This window comes from Drosophila mojavensis, unplaced genomic scaffold, assembly GCF_018153725.1.
Source record: "Drosophila mojavensis isolate 15081-1352.22 unplaced genomic scaffold, ASM1815372v1 contig_36, whole genome shotgun sequence".
Taxonomy (NCBI): Eukaryota; Metazoa; Arthropoda; class Insecta; order Diptera; family Drosophilidae; genus Drosophila; species Drosophila mojavensis.
This window is the reverse complement of record NW_025318858.1, coordinates 16,545,658-16,572,299: the sequence shown is the minus strand read 5'-3', so window position 1 is coordinate 16,572,299 and position 26,642 is coordinate 16,545,658. Positions and strand designations below refer to the sequence as shown.

General features: G+C 35.4%; 1 protein-coding gene and 2 long non-coding RNA genes across 11 annotated transcripts in view; 1 reads left to right on the top strand and 2 right to left on the bottom strand.

Moving 5' to 3' along the window:
- The first annotated feature begins 2,199 nt into the window (after positions 1–2,199).
- On the top strand, positions 2,200–3,816 carry LOC122757263. 2 transcript variants are annotated; one of them, XR_006357231.1, is made up of 3 exons: positions 2,200–2,596; positions 2,664–2,942; positions 3,052–3,816. It is a non-coding gene; the product is annotated as an uncharacterized LOC122757263 (long non-coding RNA). The 2 variants fall into 2 exon arrangements; XR_006357230.1 differs by having other exon boundaries at positions 3,014–3,816.
- A 1,338-nt stretch (positions 3,817–5,154) lies between these two features.
- Positions 5,155–7,272, bottom strand: LOC116803899. 2 transcript variants are annotated; one of them, XR_004363912.2, is made up of 3 exons: positions 6,555–7,272; positions 5,888–5,958; positions 5,155–5,828 (listed from the first exon to the last, which is right to left on the bottom strand). It is a non-coding gene; the product is annotated as an uncharacterized LOC116803899 (long non-coding RNA). The 2 variants fall into 2 exon arrangements; XR_006357235.1 differs by having other exon boundaries at positions 5,888–7,272.
- Positions 7,273–13,066: 5,794 nt separating this feature from the next.
- The window catches only part of LOC6577000, a 32,468-nt gene continuing 18,892 nt past the window's right edge, over positions 13,067–26,642 (bottom strand). Inside the window, exons 1-7 of one of the 7 annotated variants that reach the window (XM_032728917.2) lie at positions 19,704–20,596; positions 16,869–17,262; positions 15,828–15,943; positions 15,228–15,749; positions 14,216–14,375; positions 13,859–13,878; positions 13,067–13,267 (exon numbers count right to left, since the gene is read on the bottom strand). In XM_032728917.2, coding sequence (XP_032584808.2) covers positions 13,865–13,878; positions 14,216–14,375; positions 15,228–15,749; positions 15,828–15,943; positions 16,869–17,262; positions 19,704–20,069 — 1,572 coding nt within the window. In that variant the 5' untranslated portion in view covers positions 20,070–20,596 and the 3' untranslated portion in view covers positions 13,067–13,267; positions 13,859–13,864. Of the gene's footprint in view, positions 13,268–13,392; positions 13,879–14,215; positions 14,376–14,638; positions 14,985–15,227; positions 15,750–15,827; positions 15,944–16,868; positions 17,263–19,703; positions 20,597–26,642 lie in introns of those variants that run through there. The other 6 variants (XM_032728915.2, XM_032728916.2, XM_032728914.2 and 3 more) reach the window with 6 other exon arrangements.

Below are 26,642 nucleotides of genomic sequence, written 5' to 3'. Positions count from 1 at the left end.
ATGGATGAAATATGCATAGGGTCAATAAACAAAAAGCGAATCTTAAATGAGGGACCCGAAGAGGCGGCTCAGCATGTAAAATGCAAAAACACAACAAAAGCTTTGCCCCATTAAATGAGCATAAATTAATTATATTAAACAATATGAATTCAAAGCGAAATATGTGGAACTAAAAAAAAAAGCACTGTTAATCAAATTTGCATTTAGGTGAGCGTATTTGCAAACACAAACAATACACACATACACACAGATAGCGAATTTACATAGTAAATTTAGCGTCAAAACAAAAAAAAAAAAAAAAAAAAAAAAAAAAAAAAATAAAAGTATAAATAAATAAATAATAAATATATATAGAAAAAATATATGTTAAAATATGACAGATATTAGCTAGTGATATATATACATTTATATATATATATATATATATATATATATATACTAAAAATTTATTTATTGAAATTATTTGTTTGATTAATTCAGATTTTATTGCATTGTCTTTATGCATTACATTCCAAGTTGATTTGTGCTGTAAATATTAAATTAAAAAAAAAAAAAAAAAAAAAAAAAACTAAGCATTACTTCCACTGAAATCTGTCGTAAAGTTGCGCTGTAAATAATTAAATTGAAAAAAAAAAGATATATAAATATATAAATATATATATATATACATGTTTCAATTAAAGAATTTGAAAAAGAAAATAAAAATTGTGCTTTGCTTTAAAAATGTTGTAAATATAATTAAATATTAAATTATGGCAGATAAAATGTTGAAATGTTGAAATGAATTAAAATTACATAAATATATATATGAACTATTTAAAGCTAATTAAGTAGAACCTTAATTCCAATCAGCATTTATACACATGGAAAATAAAAGAAAATAATAACTAAAAAATTGCTGTTGATGAAAAATCGATGTATATGAATTTATAATTAAGGCGTACGTAAAAAGCATAAAGAAGCTCAGATATGTTATGCAAATGTATGTCTAGCTTACACATACATCTAACTATATATATATATATAAACTAAGTACATACATACACATACATATAGCTAGTTATCATGATTTCATAAGCATATTCATTATGTGAATATATAAGTTGTGGCATATCTATGTAACATAAATTTATATGTAAATGTATGCAGAAAGTTTACAATAAAAATAAAAGTGACAACAATTTGTGTGAAACTAATACTCAAGTTTTATGTCTACTAGAAACTTTGTGTATGTAACTGCAGCCTAAAACACCCATACACACACACACTCTCTCTCTCTCTCTCAAGGACACACACAGAGGGAGTCATCTGAAGAGAAGCACGTGCGCGAATGTATATGTATATGTACATATACATATATATAAACCGAGCAACCAGCCGACCAGAAAGCAATTGTGCAATTTGCCAGAAGAAACGACAGGCAACAATAGCAACAAAATAGAAAAGGTAATACAGTGAACGACTTGCACATATCTACCGTTTTTTGTTTGCGCAAGGATATGGATAAGGTTCTATAATGTTAGATATGGTACACGGTACTTAAATATAATATAAATTGATTTAAATACTTATATTATTCATAAATATTGTTTTTATATAACTTCAATTATCATTAAGAATTCATCTATAGCTTAAACAAAACACCAGGTCTAGCTATAAAATAGTTATTCTCTTACACTGTTTTATAATTCCATTTATAGCTCTTCAAGGAACTATCACAGAGCATAAGAGGTTGGTAAAAATATATTAAACCAGTTGAAATAAAGTATGTTTCAATTTTATATATATTTATCTTACTTTAGACTAAGGGTCGTCTAAAGCCGAGAGCGGCATTTAAAAAAGGTTTGCTATAAAATATAATATATATATATATATATATATATATATATATCATTTACCTTCATTAACAAACATTTCCCGTTTCCATTTACAGGGTATTTGGAAAACAAAGCGCTGCAGCCGAGCACATAATTGTTGGCACAAACCGCACAAATTACCAAAAAACCCAACACACACATACACATTAATATTACACACCCACACACATGAGCACTACAGCTGGCAATAAGAGCTCGTCGTCTTTATTTAAAATCGGGCCAAAAGATGTTGGCCCAACTGGCATTCGTTTGTTAAATATTTTGCACTTTTTGCGGGCAACGCTCAGTGGAAATTGTTGCGTCTGCCATTGAAAGGTTGTCGTGTGGAAGTGAGCAGATTTTCCAAGCAATTAGTGGCTGGAAAAGCGCATGCCAAAGGGACAACAAGGTCCAACGACTGGGTTAACTGGGCGACACATAAGAAGCCAGCATTTACATATGCTAAATGTGCACAAGTGTGTGTGTGTGTGCATGTACAGTCTGTGCGAAAAGTGGGCAAACAACTTGGCCTTGGAACAAAGACGAGAAATTAAAGTAGCATTGGTTATATTTGGTTTGTAAATTCATTTATGTTAAAATATGTCAAATTTTATGTATGCTCATTACAAAATATTATTATGTGTTTTTCCAAATAGATAATCCTTAACCTAATTAACCTTCGAATATTAAGCCTCACTATATTTAGTATTTCAGAAACATGAGTTAGGAGCATAGCTGCGGTAAGTCATATAATATATATGATAAGATTTTCAAAGCTAATATCCTTTAATCTCTTATATTTCATAGGGATCTGTACATAAAGATGCCAGAGCTTTGTGGCCACAGACAAAAATCCGCAATTCTGATTGCAAGCGGAAGCTAATGTTTATCAAACTATCAAACATCAAACATCTCCCGAAAATATTAGACTAAGCCTTATAAATCATGAGCGTTTAAAAAATATATATGTATTTATATACAATAAAATTGATTCCATTTAAAAAAAATTCTAATCGCTGTACTTTTTTACTTTTCGGAAATCAGAATGATATAGATTCTAATTTGAATATAGTAAGAATATGCAAGGTATATAAATATTTATCAAAAATAAGAAGGAAGTCAAGAAATACATTTTCAACTGAATTTTTTATTCTTAGATAAAAAAATATATAAATTTTGTTGCATACTTTCTAAGGAGGACTGCCGCGGCTGCAATTTAGACGAAAATCTGGCTGAAATACCAGGCGTAAAGAAATGACTAACAGGGAGAAAAATGTAAATCAAGATCCCACTGTTAACTAACAGAGTGGAACATATTTTCGCTGTAAATTAGCAGAGCATGCTGATAAGGCCAAGAAGGAGATCTACGTGCAAATCTGGCTGAAGTACCAGGCGAGGAGAATTAGCAGCATGCAAAATGTTAAATAACAGAGTGGAACGTAAATTCGCTGCTAATGAGAAGAGAATTTTGGTTGAGTGATTTTAATTATGAAACTCAAGAGCATCTTCAGCTGCTAGACTGCAGTACCTGCTTTAACATAGCTGTTAGTTCAACTGCGGGTCTTTCTGTTAATTTCCTGTGCTTATGTACATACACTGGATGTTGAACTCAAAATATAACCACATTGAGAGCAGCGGCAGGTGACTGGAGGCTATTAAATCAAAGAGCAATCATATATTTTGAACTATATTACATATTATGGTCCTGAAATCCTATAATCAAGCATAATCAAGCATATGTGGGTCAACTGGGAACGATTACAGCTTGCATTCATACAATGATTGCACATTGGCAAAGGCTTAAATTATTTATAAACAAAATTGCAAATTAATAGTAACTAGCATTAAATGAGAGATAGAACATATAGTTTATATATTTATATTTGGGACCGGTTTGCCGTCCATGTTCATGTGGCATTTCTAAAAATAAATAAATCAAACTATAAAATATTTAAACAAATGATTTTAGCTATTTACTTTTTCAAAATCAGACGAAACTAATATCCGTTTGAAATTGAAGTTGACTCATATTCAGGTGCTCGCAATCAAATAACTGTTTATTCACCTGTAAGAGATATCATACTCGACAAAGCAGGCAGGCTCTTTAATGGCAAAAAGCGAAAGCTGTCTAAGCCCGTTGCACCGCGAATGGCATTTGGCTGCATTTATGGCAGCACCTTTGTCTCGCACATCCTTTTCGGTTGCGTGTATGCGAGTGGAAAATTCAATTTGCAAAGTGCATAAAAGTGAGAGACGACAGCGTGGCCGATGAGCGAGGATGCGACGTGTGAGATTTTTAGCTCGACGCGTTGCTTGTTTGTTGTTGTTAAACAAAAGCGTCAGCTACTCTAACCCAGTTAGCTGCACATCCCCATACACACATATACATATACATATGTGTGTATACATATATGTATATAAATATATTATATACACACATAAGACAGACACAACCAGATGCAGACGCTGAGCCACACTCTACAGCTGCTGCAGCATCGACATAGACGCATGCAACAAACAAGTGGCATAAACGTAAACGTAAACGCAGCGCCCGAGTGGCGCAAACAATGTAATTAAATCTACGTCAACATAAGCGACGAATACGAATGCGAATGCGAATGGAGCTGGGAGCAATGGAAAGCAACGCAAAGAAGAGGCATGAGAAGAGCGTGCTGAGGATGAATGTTTGAGAGTGAGAGTGTGTGTGTGCTTGAGCGAATGCACAGCGAATATACATATGCACATATGCATGTGCGCATGTAGGTATGATACCATTGTGTAAATGTGTGCATGTGTGTAAGCTTAAATACCCTGGTATTTGAATGTTCGTATCAGCTCGCTCAGTGGAGAAAATGAAATCAAAAAATGAAAACATACTATGAAAACTAATAATAATGAACAAATTATAAAATAATATATAAAATATGTAAAATAATATAATATGAACAAATATAAATGAAAAATACAAAATAATTACTTAAATCTTATATATGAATATAAAAAAATACAAAATATAATGAAAAACAAAAAGTAAATATGAAATACGAAAAATAAAATGTAAAACAAACAACATAAATTTAGAAAATAAATCAATTATTACTTATGAAAAATAAAATAAATTAAATTAAAACATAAAAAAAAGAACAATAAGTACAAATGAATTGAATGTAAATGTAAATGTAAATATAAAAAATATAAAAATATTTAATAAAAAAGAAATAGTGAATAATAACTATTAAAATAAAAAAATTTATATATTTAAAAAAATATATATATATGTAGTAAATAAAAAAAAAAGTCAATTTGATAAAATATTTATTCAAGCTCTATCGCCACTCCATATTTCAAGTATTAAATACTTCAAAATACGAGTCATTCAATATATAGGGCATTGCCTAGTCGTGTCGCTCGCTATTCCGACTAATTGCTAGTGCTGTTAGCTGTTGACTTTTGAGCCAGAGCTCTGCACAGCTTGGCCAGAAAAGTGACACAGACGTTGTCAGTGCGTTGTGTGTATGTGTATGTGTATGTGTGCGTGTGCGTGTTAGCCTTATGACTAGCTTTGTTTAGCCGCCAAGGTAAGCGAAAGATTCTATACTGCCAATGCTGCTGTTGCTATTGTTGTCGTTGTCGTTGTTGTTGTTGTTGTTGTTGTTGCTGTGCATTTAGCTGGCTTTAAAAGTGAAAGATATGAGTAAGGCATCCATTTCAATTGAGGACTCTGAGTTGATCTCCGATCTGTGCTTTGTGAATGTCCTTTTTGCAGCTCTCACGTTCAGTTAATCCAATTTGTTAGCTCACTTTCACTTTCAATTACAATTACATTCCGAGAGACAAGAGTTCCGTTTGTGCCCTGTCACTGCATCAGATTTCTTTTATACTTCATGTGTTTGTGTTGCCCTCTCATTGTTGCTGTAGTGGCTGTTGCTGCAGTTGACACTTTTCAATTGTTTTCTTTTTTGATAAGAGTAACTGGAAAGTTAAATTGAATTTAGCATAGTCAGCAAACAAATGAAAAACAATTAACTTACAGTTGGCAACGAGTAGTTGGCGATTATTTAAAGCTTCCACTTGAGTATCCTCTTGAAATCCACCACAAGTCCTTAAAGTAAATGCAATAAGTTCGAGATGTATTTCAATTTGATGTGCCTTAATGTAAATAATCATTGACGTAAATGAGTTAATTTTAGCAGAAAACATTGCTAGTGCATGCCTGGATGACAGGTAAAATTGGTTTTTGGCCCTGAAGGAATTTTGTTTGTTTGACTTGACTTTCTGGGCTATAAATGGCCTTTACACGAATAGCTGCAGCAATTAAAACGTGGCCGAAAGGCATAAATTACGCATACGCCCCATTGCGTTCGTGCATTGTGCATTGTGCCATAAAAAAGGCAGACGCATAACAATTCTGAGAGCTCTACTTGAACAAAATCTGAGCCAGCTGACCCAATTTGTATCCATTAGACAGGCGATAAATATGGTTAGGAAAGACTCTGCTTAAGTTGGCCAGAAATCGATAGGCAGCTCTCCTCCTTATGTAACTTATGGCCGGACTGTCAAGTGTTTGCCCAGCCAAAGGAGAAGGGTTGCGCATCCATGTGGCATATTAAGTTGCAGCCTGGCTTTGATGAAGGTCAAAAGCGGCCGGCAATTAGATGGCCAAGTAATATGATGCCAGAGCCGGATAGCTCCACTTACAGCTAATAGCTCCATCCTGGATGGATGGATGGCTGGGCAGGACGATAGGATGTACCAATAGGGCAATAACTTAGTGCGTGTTGACGCTGATATCCTTTTGCCTAGCCACTTATCATAACGCTTATGCGTTGATGGCTATCCACACTAAGTTCCGCACGCACACGCTGCTCCTCCTGCTGCCGTCGTTCCTCCTACTCCTTCTCCTGCTGCTGCTTATGCTCCTCCTGCAATTATGCTAAAAGCGTTAAATTTATAGTTTTCCCATACTCGAACAGCAACTGCCATGAACATGGCTTCTCATGTCTGCGTCTAAATAAATGGCTTTTAAAGCACGCGTTAATGATGTTGATTGTAGTCCTGGGAGCAGCGACAACAACACCAACACCAGCACGAACCTGGACCCAAACCCAAGCACAGTTGTTGCCCACCTTTTCATGTTTAATGTTTTTTGACTAATGCTTTATAGCTGGAACGCGTCTGCCCCGCTTCGCCTACCTCTAGCTCCGATGTCTGGTTTATTTTTATGATGATATATGGTCAGCGCTTTCAGAATTCACATTGGCCACTCGCCTGGGCTTGTTGCAAAGGATTTAAGGCCATATTTATTATGGCGGCCTGTTACCTGTTTATGATCGTGCAGAGCTTAACAGGGGCTATAGCTGCAGCGAGCATTTCCATTGTATATATACATACATGCTTTTAGGCGATAATATTATATTTTAAAATAATAAAAAATATAAATAATAAATATAAGTATATAGTAATTTTTTAAATTATTATTTTTAAATTTATTTCATACCTGAAAGCTTTGAAGTAAATAGCCTCAAATATACATATATCGATGAATATTTTAAGTTCCATCAATAAAAAAATAAAAAAATATTCATAAAATTAATAAAATCTAATAAAATGTGTATTTTTTACATAAACGCCTTCTAACCATTATATATAATTTATGCATGTAATTTGACTAACATGAGGATAATTGCCTGGCTTACAATACTTAATTAGACATTTATTTATTTTCTACTGCACGATATGTAATATTTTATGAGAATGAGAATGTAAAACGAAAGCAGATAAGAAAACTTGTGCAAACAGATGTATGTGTGTATATATTTATGCAGATATTAATGTATGTATACATATGTATTCATATACCACAAAGCGGCTCTCATATTTACAATTTGCACTCAATTCACAAGCGACTTACACTCTCTTTAAAATATACTCTGTTATTATTATGTTACTCTCGTTCGTACAATCTGTTAATCTGCTGTTGACATTATTGGAAATACAAACATTTTATTATTCAATTAGACTTTTATGTTATTTTAAATATTAATATAATTATAATCATGGAATTGCTGTATAATTAAACATAATTACCTTAGCCTTAACTTATATCGACGTTTCGCGCAGAGCTAAATGCAGCTGTCGAAATTCGCTTCACTACAATATTAACTCAAGAGACACTCTTCAAATATCCCACGAAAGCTGCTCTGCACACAGTTACTTCATTGATCCGTTAGGAAGCGATAATGAGAGACGGCGTGTATGTGTGTGAAATCACAATTGAGTAATACTGAGTTTTGAGGCAATTGCTTTCTACGCAGCTCTAATCTACTGAGCCACGCTTTATGCTTTCTGTGCGCCCGTTGTGGATTTTGAATAAAACTAAATTTTAACGCAGAGTGCACTCACATGTGTATTTACATATAAGGTTTACAGAAATAACATTTTCTTTATACACTCCTCAAGAATACATACATACATTTACATATCTGTTTAATGCATGCGCATACACTTTTACCTCTTGTTATTTTTGCCATCTCATACAATATACACACACGTCCATATTTTTAAATCTTTAAATCTAAATAGATACATACATATAATTATGCCTGAGACGTACATTTAATTTATGTTTCTTCAATAAACAACAGCAGGAAAAACAATATGTACTCACCTAGAATAGATCCCACACTCTCATTATATTCGCTACTCAAAGGGCGTGCGGTGATTGGGCAAATATGTGTGCTTGTGTGAGTGCACATGTGGATTCTCTCGCGAACGATTTCAAAAGCACTCAGATCAGTATTTGCTAAGGAACTGTGCATATGTTCATGTGTGTGTGTGAGCTGTGGATCCTCTCAGCTACTATTAAGCCGCGCTCAGCTGAGTCTGCATAATGTGGAACGCGTCGTGATGGCTTTCGCCTTCTCTATGCTCATATGTGTATTGCATATTGAGTGTAAACTGAAATATTGATGATGAACTCAAGCTCAGAAGCTCACCAAATTTGTTCTTGTTCTGCAAATATGTAAATGAGTGAAAGACGTAAAAGGCCGACTCTTTGAGTAATTGCTCTGGAAGTTGCAAGACCTTTTAAATTAATAAATGATATACAAATAAATATTTATTGTACTATAGTACTATTTTCATGAATTCAGCTAAAATTAAAATTGAAAACCTCGTGCCCGACTTGGAAATACCCTTAATGTAGCTGTAAGCGCCTGTCGTTTCAATTGTCTGATTGCATTAACTAACAATAAGTTTATTTCGCAGCCCATAGAGATGAAACTTTCTGTACACAATTTAGTATATCACTGAAACTGCACGGAAACTCACGTAATAAACCAAAAGTTCTCAGCAGACACACAGACACACATATATGTGCTGTTGGCGGCAGTAATGAACCCAACAAAGGCAACAAGATGTGCTTAGTATGCAACTTTTTGCACCAACGCCCCAAATAACATTAGCGAAAATCACTTAAATGGGTGTAATTTGTTTGGTGCATGGGGCGTATGCGTTACCTGCTGCAGACTCACAGCAGCAGCAGCAGTAGCAGTAGCAACAGCAGCTTATGGAAGCTCAACCAGCTGCAGCACAGACCAAACAACGAAAACAGACTAAATACAACAAATTTGTGCTATTTGGGCGTAAAACAAAACACATTTAAAATGTCTAAAGTGCAGCCAAAGTGGAACCAGCGAAACCTTTGGCAGCACTCACACCACCAACCAACCAACAACAACAACAAGAACCTCAAAAAAAGTCAATTCGGCGAAAAAACTCATCACTCAAGCGCAGCGCAGCGCTGGGCATGGTGTAAGTGCAACGCCCACAAGGTCCAACAAGAGCGCCAGCTGTAGTTGAAGCAACAGCAGATCCCTTCAAACAATAAGCCAGTTTTTTAACACACACTCTTGCACACACACACATAAACAAACACGCAGTATAAACAAATCTCGTTGCGGCGCTGGCCCCAAATAGCCAGCAAAATGGTTTAAAACTCAATTAAAGTTTTAGCCGCAAAATAAATGCAAAAACAGCGGCAGCGGCAGCAGCGTCAACAACAGCTATGGAAACAATGATATGGCCTTCCAAACAAAAAAAAAAAAAAAAAAAAAAAAAAAAGGTAGAAATTTGCAAATTTGAAATCGAATAATAAAGAGATTTATATGCCCTTCGCGCAAGTATTTAATGGCAAAGCAGATGAAGATAAGAGATAAATTATCGGACAACTCTTGAAGGCTACGTTGCCGCAGAGCAACCTGAACCTTTTGGTTCAGTTTAGAAATATATGTTATAGAAGAAAGCCTTAATTCTTACGTTAGTTTTATTTTATATTAATTATAATCTATAAAAAATTATTGTTATAATGTTAATATATAAATAAGTATATCAAATTATTGCCTGATATTAAAAACAGTGTTGCAAAACGTTTGTTTCTATCACAGCCCTTGTTTACATTTGTATCAACGTAAAAAATGCTATAATATATATTAATATTCAAGCTGATAAGAACAATTTATACTCTTTGGTATAAGACATAAAAAGTTGATATTTATATGTAATAGATATAATGTATCAACTTTTATAGATAACAGTGTTGTAAAACACTCTCTAACTACTTATATCTTATACTTACCTATATTTACTTATTGTTCGTTAGCTCTTTATACATAGTTGTTATTTATATGTAGAATATATATCTACTTTTACGCATAACAGTGTTGTATATCAAATATTTACCTATATTTCCTTATAGTACAATTACTACGTTCATTTCCCACACTCGATAGTTTCCAGCCGGGAGGTCTCCCAATGTTTAAGTAGTTATTTTACTCTAATATGCACTTAAAACTAATTTTATGCACCTTTTGTATACCCACACCTAATTGAAAATTGTAAAGCAGGTGCATAAGTACGGGCACAGGTGCTCCGTTGAAATTTCTCATACTCGTTGTTTTCGGCATTCGCCACGCCCACATGCCCTTAGCTGTAACCGCAGGTTAGCGCAGTCGATTGCTGTAATTCAAATGAAAATCGCGCAATTGAATTGCATTTCCAAAAAAAAAAAAAAACAAAAACAAAAAAAATACAATGAAAAAACTTTGATGAGGCTTCACTTTTGGCACTCACTGTGTATATATATGAGTGTGTGTGGGTGCGGGCGCTTTTGTTTGTTTGCGATTAGTTTACACGTTGTGGTATTGGTGTCTAGTTTCCCTTATTTTCTAGTCCAATTTTGAAGTTGTTGCTGTTGTTGTTTTTTGGCTCAGCTATGTGAAGTGCAGTTGGCAAAACAAATCGCTCGAAGCTTCGCCCCGAGTTTAATGAAGTTTAACAACATTTAATGGTGCATTCTTTTTACACGCTTTCGCAAAAGTTCTCTGCGCTTATTTTATTAGAGCGTAAAATCGCATTTTATTTTTTTGGCAAATAGTTGAGCACAACAATCAAATGCTGTTCGATTGCCAAGGAACTTTTCCTTTTGATTATTGCTTACAAAGTTCTTAGTTGAATGGATTTTTTGAATGAATTCTAAAAGGGCAGTGAAGCAAATGCCTAATTATTCATTATAATAAACATTCATTTTAATTAAAAATAATTCGAACTATACTTGACTTACATTTTACGACTGACTTAACTTGTTCTAATATTATATAATTAATATATTTTAAATAAAATAATAAAGTATGAAACAATGTGAATATATTTTAATATAGACATGATCATAATTTTTAAGGTATTTATTTTGTATTACGAGCTATAATCTAAATAAATGCTAAACTAAAATAAATTATATGAAAATGTATATTACTTAAAGTTTTAAGTTTGAATATTTTATTCTTAATTTTTTTAAATAACTTCTTTTGTATTTTTTTTTTTTATAGATAAATTTAAAATTATATGACAAATATGTATTTAACATATTTATATATGTTTTTTTTTAAATATATATTTACAAACATATATCATTTTAAAAGTCTATCAAAATATAAATATACTACGAATAATATAGGTTACTCTAATATACAGAATTATTTTTTATTTACATGTAATTAAAAAGAATAAATATTCTACGAAATCAAATTTCAAATGCAATTTTTAAGCGAATAAAATATGTATTCTGTTAGTGTTAATTTATATTTAAATATATAATAAATTTACTAAGTTATGTTACTATAATGACACAAATATAGTTGTTTTTCTTTTTGGTTAAAAATTCAGTTATAATATTTAACGAAAAGAACTTATATATATTTCAATATATACTTCATCATCCATGGAAAAATCATCTTCAATTTATATTATTTATATGTATATATATATATATATATATATATATATATTTTTTTTTTTTTTTTTTTTTCAACTGTTTTTAACATAAATAAAATCGCCTGGCACCTAATTTGGAATGCAGAAATATCAAAACAAAAACGTAAATAAATGAAATTAATGTGTATAGTTTTTTTTTTTTATTTATGAAAACTTAAACTTTTCCACTGCACCATGTTAATGACTCATTACACATGCAACACAAAACGAGGCAAATGTGGCAGCAGCAACAGCAACAACAAATGACGCAAACGAATACGAAAATGGCCAACAAAGTTGTTCACAAATTTGTTACCACCATGAAACGTGGCTTAAATGCGGCAAAACGTAAAGTTGAATTATGCTATAAAAAATAATACAGTAATTGTGGCAAAATGTGGAAAACTGCAAATGGCACACATACATATAGATATAATTGTAGCCAACCTGTTTTGTTTTACATTGCATTATTTTTTATATTTGTTTGTTTATGATAAATTTTAATTTTAAGTTAAAGCAGTTAGGATTGAAAGTAAATTTTTTCTTTGAAGGTTTTTAAAGTGAATATAAAAGAGCCATGTTTTTTCTGATTATTAATTATTATTATTTTTGTTTTATTTTTTATTTATACTATAAACTATGTATGTAAGTTGTTTAGATTTAACAAACATAGAGAGAGCTTTATAGGGCTTTAGTTTTATATTTTGTAATGGATATCTATCTAATTTATATTACTTTTGTTGCTTTATAAATTTATATAATTTTTATAGTTTTTAAGTTTTTTATAATAATCTATTTTGCATTATAGATATTGTTCACTTTTTTTATTTATTTAAAAAAAAAATATGAATTATCTAAACACCAGTAAAGAAAAAACAGTTTACAAATAACTCACATGAAAATATTTTTATAAATTTTATTTAGTTTAAAACGTATTAAACACATGTCAGAAACTGAATTGCACAATGTTTGAAGAGTTATTAAATAATGTGGGTAGATGGTAAAGGAATCGTAATGTAAGTATATATTGAACGCCTATTAATACTAATAACGATATTGAAAACTGGGATCCGAACCATAGACAATGCAAGCACATGGATAACCTGAAAAGGGCGTTCGATTAAAAAACACCCAAAAATACATAAAAAAGACAAAGTCAAACACATAAGGAAACTGAAACATAAACAACAATATCCAAAATAAATGTACAAAAAAATAAAAATAAAAATATTGAATAACGAACAAAATTTATTATAAATGACACCAGAATAAATGCAGTTTACAGATTAATTTCATAAAGGAAAAACTCAAGTCTAAATACAGAATGAAGCATAAGCAACATTTGAAAATATAATTTAAATTGTAATAAAATCGAAATGGCTTAGTAGTGGTCTATATCTATAAATATATTCAGTGTATATAATAGATCATACAAAATTGCCAAAGGGGGAAAAGCGTGTCCAAACTACCTGGCCCATGCTGTTTATGTCAACTGTGTTTTCAAATGTTTCATAAAAAGAAATATATAACATATATATTTATAATTTATTAAGAGAAACGGGATTGCAAATATGAACTAGGTTAAAATGGGTTATTTTATATAAAGTAGTTGCAGTCTATAGAGATTTAGCTAATATATATAAATATGTATGTATGTTTTGTATTTAGAATACCAAAAACTACCAAAATATTACCTTGACTTAGGGACTAACATCTGAAACGAGAGAAATTTTCGATAATTTCTTTTTTGATTCGTTGCATCGGGAAAAGCATTTCATTAAAAGCAAAGCAACATCGTTTGGTATTTTTTAGGTATTTAGCAAGGATAACACGAAGCTGATTTGGTATTAATTAGCTCAAATATATACCTGCATGAATCGAATTGATTAGAACAACAAAAGCACATGCTTACATAGTATATATACACACATATGTCAACATTTAAAAATATTTCGTTTTGTTGTTGTTGTTTTTTTTTTCTGTTTGTTTTTAGTAATCGTAGCGCTCACATGCCAACACCCAATGTACAAAATTGCAACACTTGAACTTGCCTCGCGGTTTGCACTGCAAGTGCTCCTTGATATACTGACAAGGACATTGGAACTGGCCGCAATGCCGGCCCGGCTCCAGCGGCGTCACATCCACCAGCCCGCGCAGCGCCTCCATGCCCCAGCGCGAGCCATAGCGTAGAAACAGCTGGAGGCCGCGCTCCTAAGGAGTAGATTAGTTTTACATACATATATATTTGTATATATATATATTTACATAGAGGATTAGAGAGAACAAGTTAAGCAAAAGTTAAGAGTTTCGGGTGTGAAGAGTGCGGAGTGCAGGTTAGACAGTGCGTATGAGTAATAAATGTGAGAAGAGATATGCACAAATTGTGCTGCATACTTTTTGGCTGAAATAAAAAATCAAAAACAACAAAATGTATAACAAAACTCTCTCTTGATATAAATTAAAAATATTGCAGCTTCGTTTTCAACAGCTTTTTTTTTTTAATCGCAAATAAATTGAATAAAACACAAACAGCAGTGGAAGTAGTTGTGATCGTTATCGGCGCCACGCCTACAGCCTACGGCCTACGGCCTACAGCCAGCAGCCCATGCAGTTGACGCCGCAGCACTGGCGATGCTGCAGACTGATCTTGATCTTGTTGCGCAAGAGCTCCTCCTCGTACTGGCAGGGGCAAATCGATGACTGCAGATGTCGTGGTGTCTCATGGACGCCTGCCTCCTGAACGGTCCAATCGAGGCGGCGGCGCAGAAAGTCCTTGCCCCAACGCTGCAGATAGCTGAGAAACAGCTCCTGGGCAAAGGCCTAGAGAGAGTGGTGAGCGTTTGTTCAGTGTGTGCGTGTGTATATGTGTGTGTGTGTGTGTGTGCACGTGAGAGACAAAAAAGAGAATGTGTGAGCATGATGCATGATCAATGTACAGAGCGAGAGAGAGAGAGAGAGAGAGAGATGGTTGGAAGCAGCGGCGAGTAAAAGAGAAGCAAGAGTAGAATCAGTCTCAGCTACGACTACGACAACATGAAAGCTAATGCGGCCAGGCAGACTCACCTGTTTGCGGGACAGACGCACTGGCTGCGTGCCCTGGATGACGATATCATTGACATCAATGTCCAGCTTGGCCTCCCAGCCCGCCTTGATGGCCTCGCCGCCATTCTGTTCGGTGTGCTCGAGGAATTCGTTCAGGAAGCTGACGCACTGCGTCGCATCGAAGTACATGAAGCACAGGTTGACCTTGTGACAGGAGATGCGACCCCGATCGTCGAGCACCAGCAATATCTTGTGCCGCATCAGCTGCTTGTTCACGCGCGCCAAGCACTTCTCCAGGCCGCGCGACAGCCGCAACTTCAGCCACATGCACAGGAATATGGCCGCCGCGTTGAGGAATAGCCAGCCAACGCCCAAGGCAAACAGCGCCACGCCCTGCAGCCCCGAGAAGAGCAGCGCCAGCAGCACGGCGAACGCAAACAGGATCCAGCAGACGAGAATGCGCTTATAGCAAATGTTGTACACCGTAAAGCGATAGTCGTTGACCAACGTCTCCATGGCATTCACATAGTCCTCCACAGTCAGCTGCAAAGAGTGAACAGAGCGGGGGCTAGAGGTTAGAGCCAACTGGAGCAACGGTTGATTGATTGACTACTCGCTTACCGTCAAGCCCTGCGCCATCAGCTCCTCGGGCACCAGCTCCGGTCGAAATATGGCCGGCGTTATCCAGGGCCATTTCGTGTTGGCCGGCAGCAGAGTGACAATCACATCGCCATTAGCTGTAAGTAAGAGAGAAAGAGAGAGAGAGAAAGAGAGAGAGAGAGAGAGAAAGAGAGAGAGAGAGAGAGACAGTTGGAGTGAGTGAGAGAGAATTGTGGCATTAGCAGCTGTCGCTACACTCTCTAGATAATTCAATTCAATTTCGACAATTGGCAATCATAACGGGGCAGACTTCGGCAGGAGTCGAGGGCCAAAATAACTTTAAAGCGATTGTATCTTAACAAGATGCTTAAATACCTATTTTAATTTAGCTATAATTATGATATATATTAGTTGCATAATTATGATCCTTTATGGTAACTAATTTACAAAAATTAATTGTTCATTATAACTAATTCATATATAAAATTAAAATGTAGTTGTTATTATTATTATTATTATTATTATTATTATTATTTTTTTTAAATTATGACTAATAATACTTTTTATATATTTACTCCATCTACCTTTTTTAAATTTATTTTATTTTATTTTTATTTTATATTATATTATGTTGTATATATTTTATAGTTCCATATAAAAACTTTTTATTTTATTATTTTAATGTATTTATTGATTTAATTTTTTATTATTATTATTCTTTTTTAATCTAATAATTTTCTATATTTCTGCTTTCACAAGACTTATTCGAGGTTCTTTGTAGAACAAAATCAAGTTATGAACATTTTCATAAACAAAATATAATATAAATAAAAATCTTTAAGGTGATAGATAGTTTAAGATAGATGGTATAATTCTTTCAAATGGATAGATTAACTCTTTAAGATAGTATAACTCCTTAATCATTACTCTTCTCAGTTGTATTCTTATATAGACAGACATTTATAAACACGCTAACTGATATAGTTTTACTTGTACAAATGTTATTCTCATTATCATTCATACTAACTAGCTCCCGCTGTCTTAGCTATGGGCTCTACTTACCGAAACCCTCGCGTATGCGACCCGTTGACAACTCAATTGTGCGCATTCCGGAGGCTTGATCCACTGGAATGGAGATGCTTTTGCTGTTGGCATTGCCACTGCTGCTGCTGCTGCTGTTGTTGTTGATGTTGTTGTTGCTGCTGCTGCTGCCGATGGGACCACTGCCATTTGGATGAGTAGCGGTCACTGCTGCCGCTGCTCCTGCTGCTGCGGCTGCAGTCGAGGATGAAGCTGCAGTTGCTTTTTGGTTTATTAGCTGCTGTGGGTGGCGGGGCGGACTGCTGCCACTGCCGGATGCATTCAGATTAACGTGGGTGCTCTCAGTTGTCAAAACAGCCGGCGTCACATCCGGCAATGGCGTCGACCCAGCTGTCGTTGAGGAAACTGCCGAGCGCTGTAAAATGTGACAACAATGGGTTAATGTTCTTGGCCTTAAGACACAGAGCCAATGGAAAACGGTAAATGCTAAAAGAAAATGCAAGCAGAGAGCGAAAGAGAGACAGACAAAAAGAGAGTGGTGGAGAATTATGCAAATATGCAAGAGAAAATCAATTTTATTGATTTGCAGCGAGAATTATAAAAGGCAACAGAAAAGAAGCTCAAAAATACAAAATAAAACAGAAATTTGTCATTTTGCACGTACGCAGCTCAGCGGATATGGAGAGCTGCGTACTGGGCTCTAAAAGGCAACTCATTGTCTCGACGGGGGGCCAGGAAGAGAAACGAAATGAAAACGTGGCGTAATAGTCAAGCGAGCTTTGCTATAATTGATCTTTAGCGTGCTATAAATTGTTTGCCATAATTATCTAACTGCAAGTTCGTTAGGCTAAATCCAATGCACTATTTCTGAAGGTCAAGGAATATTAACGTACATTATGTACATACATATATATTAGGTAGTGTATGATATATTTTATTTTTTTACTTGTTGATTAAAAACCTAAACAAATTTCTTTACTTTAAATATTTATTTTATATTGTATATGATAGTTAAATGTGCTCGGTATTCGGTTTTGCAGTTAATCTGATAAGTGAATGCTAACAGAAAATCATATTCGATATGAGCAGCACGACTAAGAAATGCTCTATAAGACTATAAAACATAGGTAATATAAATGCGTGTGATTTTATTTATTTTTTAGTCTAATACTTTTTTTTTTTTTAATTTTGTGTAGCATTTTTAACTTCAACTCAAATTATATCTGACACTTAACCTTAAGAGGTAGTCTCAATAATTCTACAAGCGGCTATTCTACATATCCGTATATATCTAGTAGATATATAGTATATATAAATTATACGTTAATTATATTTTCTTTATACCCCGATACATTGCACTTAAATGCGAATTTGTAATGCTAATAAATGAACTCGAAAAGTGTATAGCCCATATTATACCCAGTTTTCATATATTTATACAGAATTTTAAACAAATAGATTGTAATCTAATCGAATAACAGTTTCCTCTTTAAAAATAATTTGCGTTTCTCTGTTGACAACCCATGTCTGGGTTGATTTTGTAATTTTACCTAACCGAAAGCCCGGAGACACATTGCAAAATGAGCAAAAAACAAAAGACAAAATAAATAAAAAAGCAAGAAATAAATATTGACTCTTTTATAATAATAAACAAGGTAAATAAAATAAGATAAAGCTGCTGAAATATTTGAACAATTGCAGAACTGTGTTGATATTAATTTTTTTTATCTCACTCTGAGCTGATATGACAGCGAAAATGAAGGAAGAAGCACAGCAAACAGATACAGAACTTGAAAAAGGCAATAAGCGAGAAAAGTAATGGAGGTAAAAATACATTTATGTGCAACAATAACAAATAAACATTTAGCTACAACTGCCAGCAGGTGTATTTCCATGACTGAATTGTTTATATAGGTATTTGCAAATGATTTTTTTTTATTTATTAAGCATAGTCAGGTGGCTGTTTGATATATATACATATATATATATATATATATATATATATATATATATGTATAAATATATATATAATTTGTATATTTTTTTACTTTACTAAATTTTAAATTTTAAAAATTATTTCGTACACTTTAAATAGGTCAGTTTATATTTTATTCTTTTTTTTTAAACTATTTTAAGGAAACTTCATAAAAATCAACAAGTGTCATTGTAGCTTATACATCCAATTTATTTTCCAGCACTTGAATAGTAAGTGAATTATTCGAGCTGTATAACTGAGTGATAAAATGTTACTACTGTAATACATATAAATACATTTAAATACAAAGAGAGATGAGAGAATGGCGTACAAATACAGTTACAGTTAGTTAGTTCTGACTGTACACAGTAATGTAGCGAAAGCTCAGATTCCATTCATGCGTGCACCTCAACTTAATGAACAAGCCCCTTGCAGTTGAGCGCATGACGTGTCGCCTGACGGTGATGAGTAATCAATGCATGTTGCACCCGAACGGGCCCTTCTGGCCACTGTTGCAGGCAGCGACCCTAACCTAACTTCATTTGTCAAGCGTGTGTGTGCAACGTGACACAAAAGCATAATGAACGAAGCAGCGCCGCTTACAACTCCATTAGGCAAACGAAAACCTAAAGAAACGTAGCGATAAGGCGCTGACAGCGGCCCTATGCGTAGAAAACGAAGTGACGGTGGTGGTTGCCGCGCGGAGAGGTAAAGAGAGTAATGAAAACATACGAAACATACGAGTGCTGTGCGATACATTGGAATGCGTTGCGTTGCGTTGCGTTGACACGTGAGAGCGGCGTTTCAGAGAGTGAGCGTGGCAGAGAGCGGAATGAAAAAGAGAGTGTGAGCAGAAGAAAGAGATTGAGAGAGCGACTAACCTGCACAGGCGACGGAGTTGCTGCAGCTGTGGCCAGCTCATTCGGACTGCGCGAGCGCGCACGTCGCTTGTTGTTGCTGCTGACCACAGACGGCGGCGGTGGCGGCAGAGCTAACTTGTTTTGCTGCTGCTGTTGTTGTTGTTGCTGTTGCTGTGTGGCACTGTTACTGTTACTGTTATTATTTGTTTCACTGCCGTCTGCCTCGTCGTCGAATTTAACCCAATTTTTGGTCGTCAGTTGCACGTCATCAACTGTAGCCACTTCGTTGTCGTTATCATTCAGCGGCACATCCTGCAGTGGATGCGCCGGCATCGCAGTCGCAGTCGCAGTCGACGGTTGCGCCTGTGCCTTGCCGTCGTGATCCATTAGGTTATTTTTTTTTGTGTATTTGCAGTTTTAAGGAATGTGCGAATGCGCGATGCTGACGCGTGTCTGAAATTGTTGTAATTGAACGTGTTTTGCCTGGCTGAACGAATGCGATTTGTGTTTAGCGTTTTGTTAGCTCGCTTTATGCCGCTTACATAACCTCAATAACAATTCACACTTGAGTTGTTGCCGCAGCGCTGCCGCTTTTGTATTTTTAACTGAGTTTTTCTTCTTCTTTTATTTAAATGTTTTTTGTATTTTTTTTTTTTTTTTTTTTTGCGCAGCGCACAGAGCGCTTCGTTTACGTGTTGGCCGCTCACGCGTTCTCGTCACACTGCCTCGGCACACCCAAAAACAAAAAGCCGAGCTTAGCTTGGCTCAAAGGCGTGCTCGCCGCTCAACTTGCGCTCAGCTCAGCCAAAGCCCTTTTACCGTTTTGCTTATGTGTTCCGTTCTCACACGTTTCAAGCGCTGTTCAAGCGCACTCGACCCGCCTCTGGCTTTGACTGCAAACGTTCAACTGAGCTAGCGAACGGCTTTAGCTTTGCGTTGCGCTCACCTGTTGGCAGCAGCAGCAGCAGCAGCAGCAACAGCAGTTGCGGCTAGAGCTTTGTCTTTTGTCTACTCTCCCACACTCTCACTCTCTGCTCTCTGTCTCTCTCTCGCCAGCTCATTCATTAATGTTTTTGTTTTCCGTTGTTGCTCTTGCTTTTTTTTTCTCACATGACAAGTTTTTTTGCTGTTTAAAGTTGTTTTTTTTTTTTTTTCTTTTTGTTTCGTCTTTTCGTATGCCCAAACAAGTTGGGTCGCTACCCGTGTCAATCCCCTTCTCCCTCACACTCTCTCACACTCTGTTCTGCACTGCTGCAATCTTTATGTCTCTCTGACTCACAATTTGTAGTTAGTTGTTCCATCGCCCCTTTCTCCCCTTCTCCATCTCATCATAATCATTTTTATCTTTCTATTCATTTGTTTGCTCGCTTCGAGATCTTTGGAGTAGAAAATTTCGCAAAATGAGCAGCTTGTTAAGCGTGAGTATTTGTACACATGCTGAATCAAGTGCGGGTGCCTGTGCGTGGGTGTGAGTGACTGCGCGTGTGTATGTGTGTTTGCCTCACGATTAGCTTCGCCACGCTGCTTCAATTGCAATTTGAACAAGAAGAACAACAAACAGACACAACAACAACAGTAAACCAAGCCTGTCGCATTGCTTATCAACAAAAAGCATTGGGGGATTAGGGGCAATTTGTGCTTAACGCAACCCAACTGCCTATCGGCTATCAGTATTTCTTATTACAAGCAAAAGACAGCTCAACAAATACTAAGATATATTTATGTATACTCTAGTATGCAAATACTCATTAAATATAGGCAAAATTTGGTTATCATTTAAGCTGTCTCTTGCTTTAATGAGGAGTTCCCCACTGCCATAATCTAAATAAATTATTAAAGCTGTGTATATAAACAGTTATTTCCGTATTTGCTATTTAGCTGTTTATGTTGCCACAAAGCTTTGCTTATTGCCAAATTAAGGAAGCATCTGCTTAGATTTTAGAATACTTCTTGGATTACGGTCAAATAAATAAAAATCGTTTTTAATTATAATCAGACTGAAAATATTACTGCAAGTACTAATCTATACTATGGCATTTTAATATGTGAGCGAGTGATCCCATCTTTGAGATCTGTAAGATACATAAAAAACTATCCGCGATATTTTAGTATCTTTCACATACCAGAAATTTTCATGTCATAAAGATACTTCAGTATCTTTATCTCTTTCATAAATAATTGTGTTAATTAGTATTTAGAAAACATGAGAATATTCACCTAATATCTAATCTAATAATCTAATATCTAATAATATACCTTTCTTATCCTATTTCTTTTAAAAATGTTTATTTCAATAAAAAAAAAAAAAAAATTGCATATCTTTACAGCATTCAGTCTGAATTCAGTTTTTCTTGTAAGTTGTGCAATTTAAAATCAATTTGACGTCTGCTCTGCCGTCCAGTTAGGTGTGGGTCCAGTTTCGGAATGTGCCTTCGATAAGCGTAGCAACATTTAATAACAAATTTATTACGTTGCGGTGCATAGTTTTCTGGCCAGGGACGACATTATAGTGGCAATTGGGCAGAAGGCCGCACAACAACTTTTTGGTCGGCAATAAATTATGCCACAATATTATTATATAAATGGCGCGGAGAGTGTTGAACGGTTGCAGAAAAGGAATTTGGCCCAGTGCCAACGGGCCCAAGCCGGCCGAAGCATTGGCCAAAAAGTTGTTAAGCAAATTATGGTCCCTGGCTCACACACACACACTCACACAGACACACACACCCACTCACAGATGCACAAAAATATATCTGAAACTCTTACGTTATGCTTCGAGATGCCGGACTTGGTCGAAACCACATTTCCAGCGCAGCCGAATGCAGTTGGCCAAAAAATTATCATTGGCCATTGAAAGCTGCCGAAATGGTCTTTTGCTTCGACTGCTAATGGCAACAAAAGTGTGCAAAATGCTCAAACTTTTTCTATTTCTGTGCCGAGAAAATTGTCGAAGGACATTTAAATAATATTTATTTGCCGTTTTCATACCAAAAAGTTTCCAAAAATGTATATATTTAAATTTATATAATAATAGTTTTGTGAGTTTTTTTTTGTTGTTGTTGAAATTAAAGAACTACAATTGATATTCCTATTCTCCTTTACGGAATGACTTTTTGAAGAATTTGTAAAGAAGCAACATTAAACCGTATGCATATCTGTCTGAATCTGAATCTGAATGAAATAGTAAATTTAATGCCGGCTTTGCGTAATTAACCTTTTCGGCTTTGCGGAATACCCTTAATATCTGCTAAGATTCATAAATTACTCAAATGTAACTCGAATTGTCTTTTGTGGAGTTGGCCAAAAATCTTTGAGGTTTTGGGCAGCCCTAATAAACTTGCTAAGCCATAAATCGCTCAACATGCAAAAATCCATTGTTCGTGGTGAGTTTTTAAACTTGGCTAACGGCGCTTTGACAAGCCACAAAAATTGCACTCTCAGCCAAGAAGGCAGACGGAGGTGGCATCCAAGCAGTCAGCCAAGAGCCTAATTAGGCCAAATTAATTGCCTGCGCTTTTGACACTTTCAAAGACCAAACGACCCACCGTCAACCACCCAGTTCCAACTCGCCCCCTCCCCCCCCGCGCGACGTCTCAGTGGCGCAGTACGCTCAAAGTCAACAAAACAAGCAAACCAAGTACAACACTCAAAAGTCTATTTGCAAGCATCGTTTCCCTTCTGGCTGCCAGCCCCCCCCTAGTTTTGGCAAGAGTAATGTTGGCAATTTGTTGGCCGCCTTCGTCGTCGTCTTATTAACCCGCAACAGGAATCGGAGACACGCCGCAGCCGACTTGGCAAAAAGTTGCCGCAACTTTTTGGCCGACTCGAAAATGTCCAACGGGCATATAAATTAGCCAGGCTGGTAGCAAAAGACACTGCCAAGCAGCTGCTCCTCTCCTTATTACACTCTGTCCTCACTCTCTGTCCTCACTCTCTCTCTCTCTCTCTCTCTCTCTCTCTCTCTCTCTCTCTCTCTCTCTCTCTCTCTCTCTCTCTCTCTCTCTCTCTCTCTCTCTTTTCTGAATGTCTGTCCCTCACGCTCTCACTCTCGAGCAAGTGCCAAAGTTTTGGCATCAAAAAATGTTTTCAAATTAAGCTAATTTATATTATATAAACACACTAAAGACGCTTAATGAGGCTGTGGCTCCATTCAGGCTGTGGGCGTGGCCACATAAGATGTTAACAACACTCATATATACGGGTCTGTATACACAAATACCCTGTAATTTCTGGAAAATTAGTGTAAGAGGTAATAAATAATAATGTAAAATACACAATTAATTATGAATTAATAAAATAAAATCAAAGTAACGTAATTAAATATAGTTAATATAATAAAAAAAAAATGCATAATAAAATAAAATTAGAGATAAATATGATCTTTTATTTTCTATAGTTTCTGGGTATAAAATTAAAAATTAAAATAATAGTATTACAATTTTTTTTTTTTTTTTAATATATTAAAATACTACAAATTGTAAATACTTTAAAATAAATTATTTCAAAATTTGTACAGAATTTTTCATTTTATATGTCTATTTGACATATAAAAAATTGTTAATTATAAATTCAATTTATATATTATATATTTTAATATTATTATAACATTATGTTTTATAAACTATATAATAAGATATTAGTAAAATATTTTTAATATTATTAATTTTTTATTATGTTATTAACGTATAAATTTTGAGACACAGAAAAAAATTTTAAAAATAGTTTCATTTAATGAAATCTTTTTGATACAAATATATAAAATATATTGCATATACAAATAATATTTGTATTACTATTAACATCATTAATTAATATATTAAAAAGAATTAAATAAAATTTTGAAGTCTGTAATGTCATAGATGTGCATCATAATAGCTACGAGTGCTTAAATATGTAAATTATAGATTAAGTATAGAGTCAATAATGTTTAGAAGCATTGTAAGTAGAATCCCATACACATGCTCTATCATAGCTTTAGCCAGTGTTGTGTAACTTTTTTCTTTGTATTCTAGAATCTGCTTTGACTTGTGTAGAAGATGGCATAAGCTGGAAGTCGGTTCACCTTTAATCCGTTAGGAAATGAACAAAGTTATGCAAGAAATACAACAGCAACTTGTTGTTGCTTTATTTTTTTTTTGGCTTCCTTTTTTTTTTTTTTTTTTTTTTGCTTTCAGCTTCACAGTTCGCTGGCGAAATTAACGTGACTTGCATGTCGCCCCAAAAGTATGCAACGCGGCTCTAAAGTGTTGCCATCAGCATCGGCCGGGCACCCTTTGGCGCCGCACCCCCGCGCACAGTCCACGTGCATAACTTTTTGTGCCTTTGGTCCAAAAGAACAACAACAACAAGAAGAAGCAAACTGCAACTGTGGAAACGTGTCACAAACTTTATGCGCCCGCCACGCGTCACGCACGCGATTTTCGCTTAGTTGTTTGTCACTTTGGGAGCGCGAGGGCCGGATTGGGTGGTGGCGTAACGGCACAGGATGCCATCGGCACAGGGTGGCTAGCGCACAGGGATATTTGCCAGAGCACTCTCAGCACCCAGCACTGGGTAGAGGTGAGCCGCTGGCACCGTTTGTTGGTGCTGCCATGGCAAAGAAAAATTGTCCTGCAAATTAAGCGAGCAGCTCGGCATAAATTAGGGAGGCGTTAGCCAAGCGCCCAGATTTCAAGAGCTATTTATATATATAGGATACTATTTGTCTATATATACTATATAAATATATAGCCCAGCAGCAAATTCAAAGGATAGGGAATTGATAAAGTAACTGAACTTTTAAGTAGCTTTCTACGAGCTGTGGAATTAACTAAGCTAAAAGCATATATAAAGCGAATAATATAATATAATTTTAAGCCGAAGGCCCCTGCTGCCAGTTAGTTTTTCATTTTATATTAACTCTAACTCGTTAAAAAATAAATAAATAAATAAAACAATTTTGGTTTTGGGGTGCATAAACAAAAATTGTGTTGAACTCTTGGCTTTAGTCGATGTAATAATGCTTCAGGAGCAGCAACCTGACCATTCTACACAAGAATTTAGGAGAAAGTATTGGAAATATGAGTCTGGCTGCTAAAAAATGCAAAGCAATCGCTCAGAGAATCAAAGTCAGTCAGAGTCAAAGTCAAAGTCAGAGTCAGAGTCAGAGTCAGAGTCAGAGTCAGAGTCAGAGTCAAAGTCAAAGACAGTGTCAGAGTCAAAGTCAGAGTCAGAGTCAAAGTCAGAGTCAAAGTCAGAGTCAGTGTCAAAGTCAGAGTCAAAGTCAGAGTCAGAGTCAGAGTCAGTGTCAGAGTCAAAGTCAGAGTCAGAGTCAGAGTCAAAGTCAAAGTCAAAGTCAAAGTCAAAGTCAAAGTCAAAGTCAAAGTCAAAGTCAAAGTCAAAGTCAAAGTCAAAGTCAAAGTCACAGTCACAGTCACAGTCATAGTCACAGTCGGAGTCCGAGTCTGAGCTACTGTGACAGTTGGAGTTGAAGTCTGAATGTATCAAGCTCAATCGAAAACGATTTACAATTCATTCGGGTCACTCAGCTCATTTGCAGATGATCCATAGACGTAGCTGCCACTTGGTACCCACTTGAGTTTATAATAATTTACAACATGTTGCAGCAGCAACCGCACACACACACACACACACGCGCCCACACACACCCACACACACGCACGCACCCACACACACAGACATGATGGGCCAGTCAACAGTGAAACTGACACGAGCTGGCTGTATGTGTGTGTGTGTGTGTGAGTGTCATGTGGCAAGTGCTCGACTGCGACTGCGGCTGCTATGACTGTTGTTGCCACATGTCAGCTCTCATAAAACATAAAATCACTTTGGACTGCAGGTGCAGCCGCTCAACCACTTCAACTTCAGCTCACATTGCCACCTGAGTGTGGCAAAGATGAAGTGTGCTTGTGTCTGTGTGTGTGTGTGTGTGCGTGTGGCATTGTCTTCAAGATATATCAA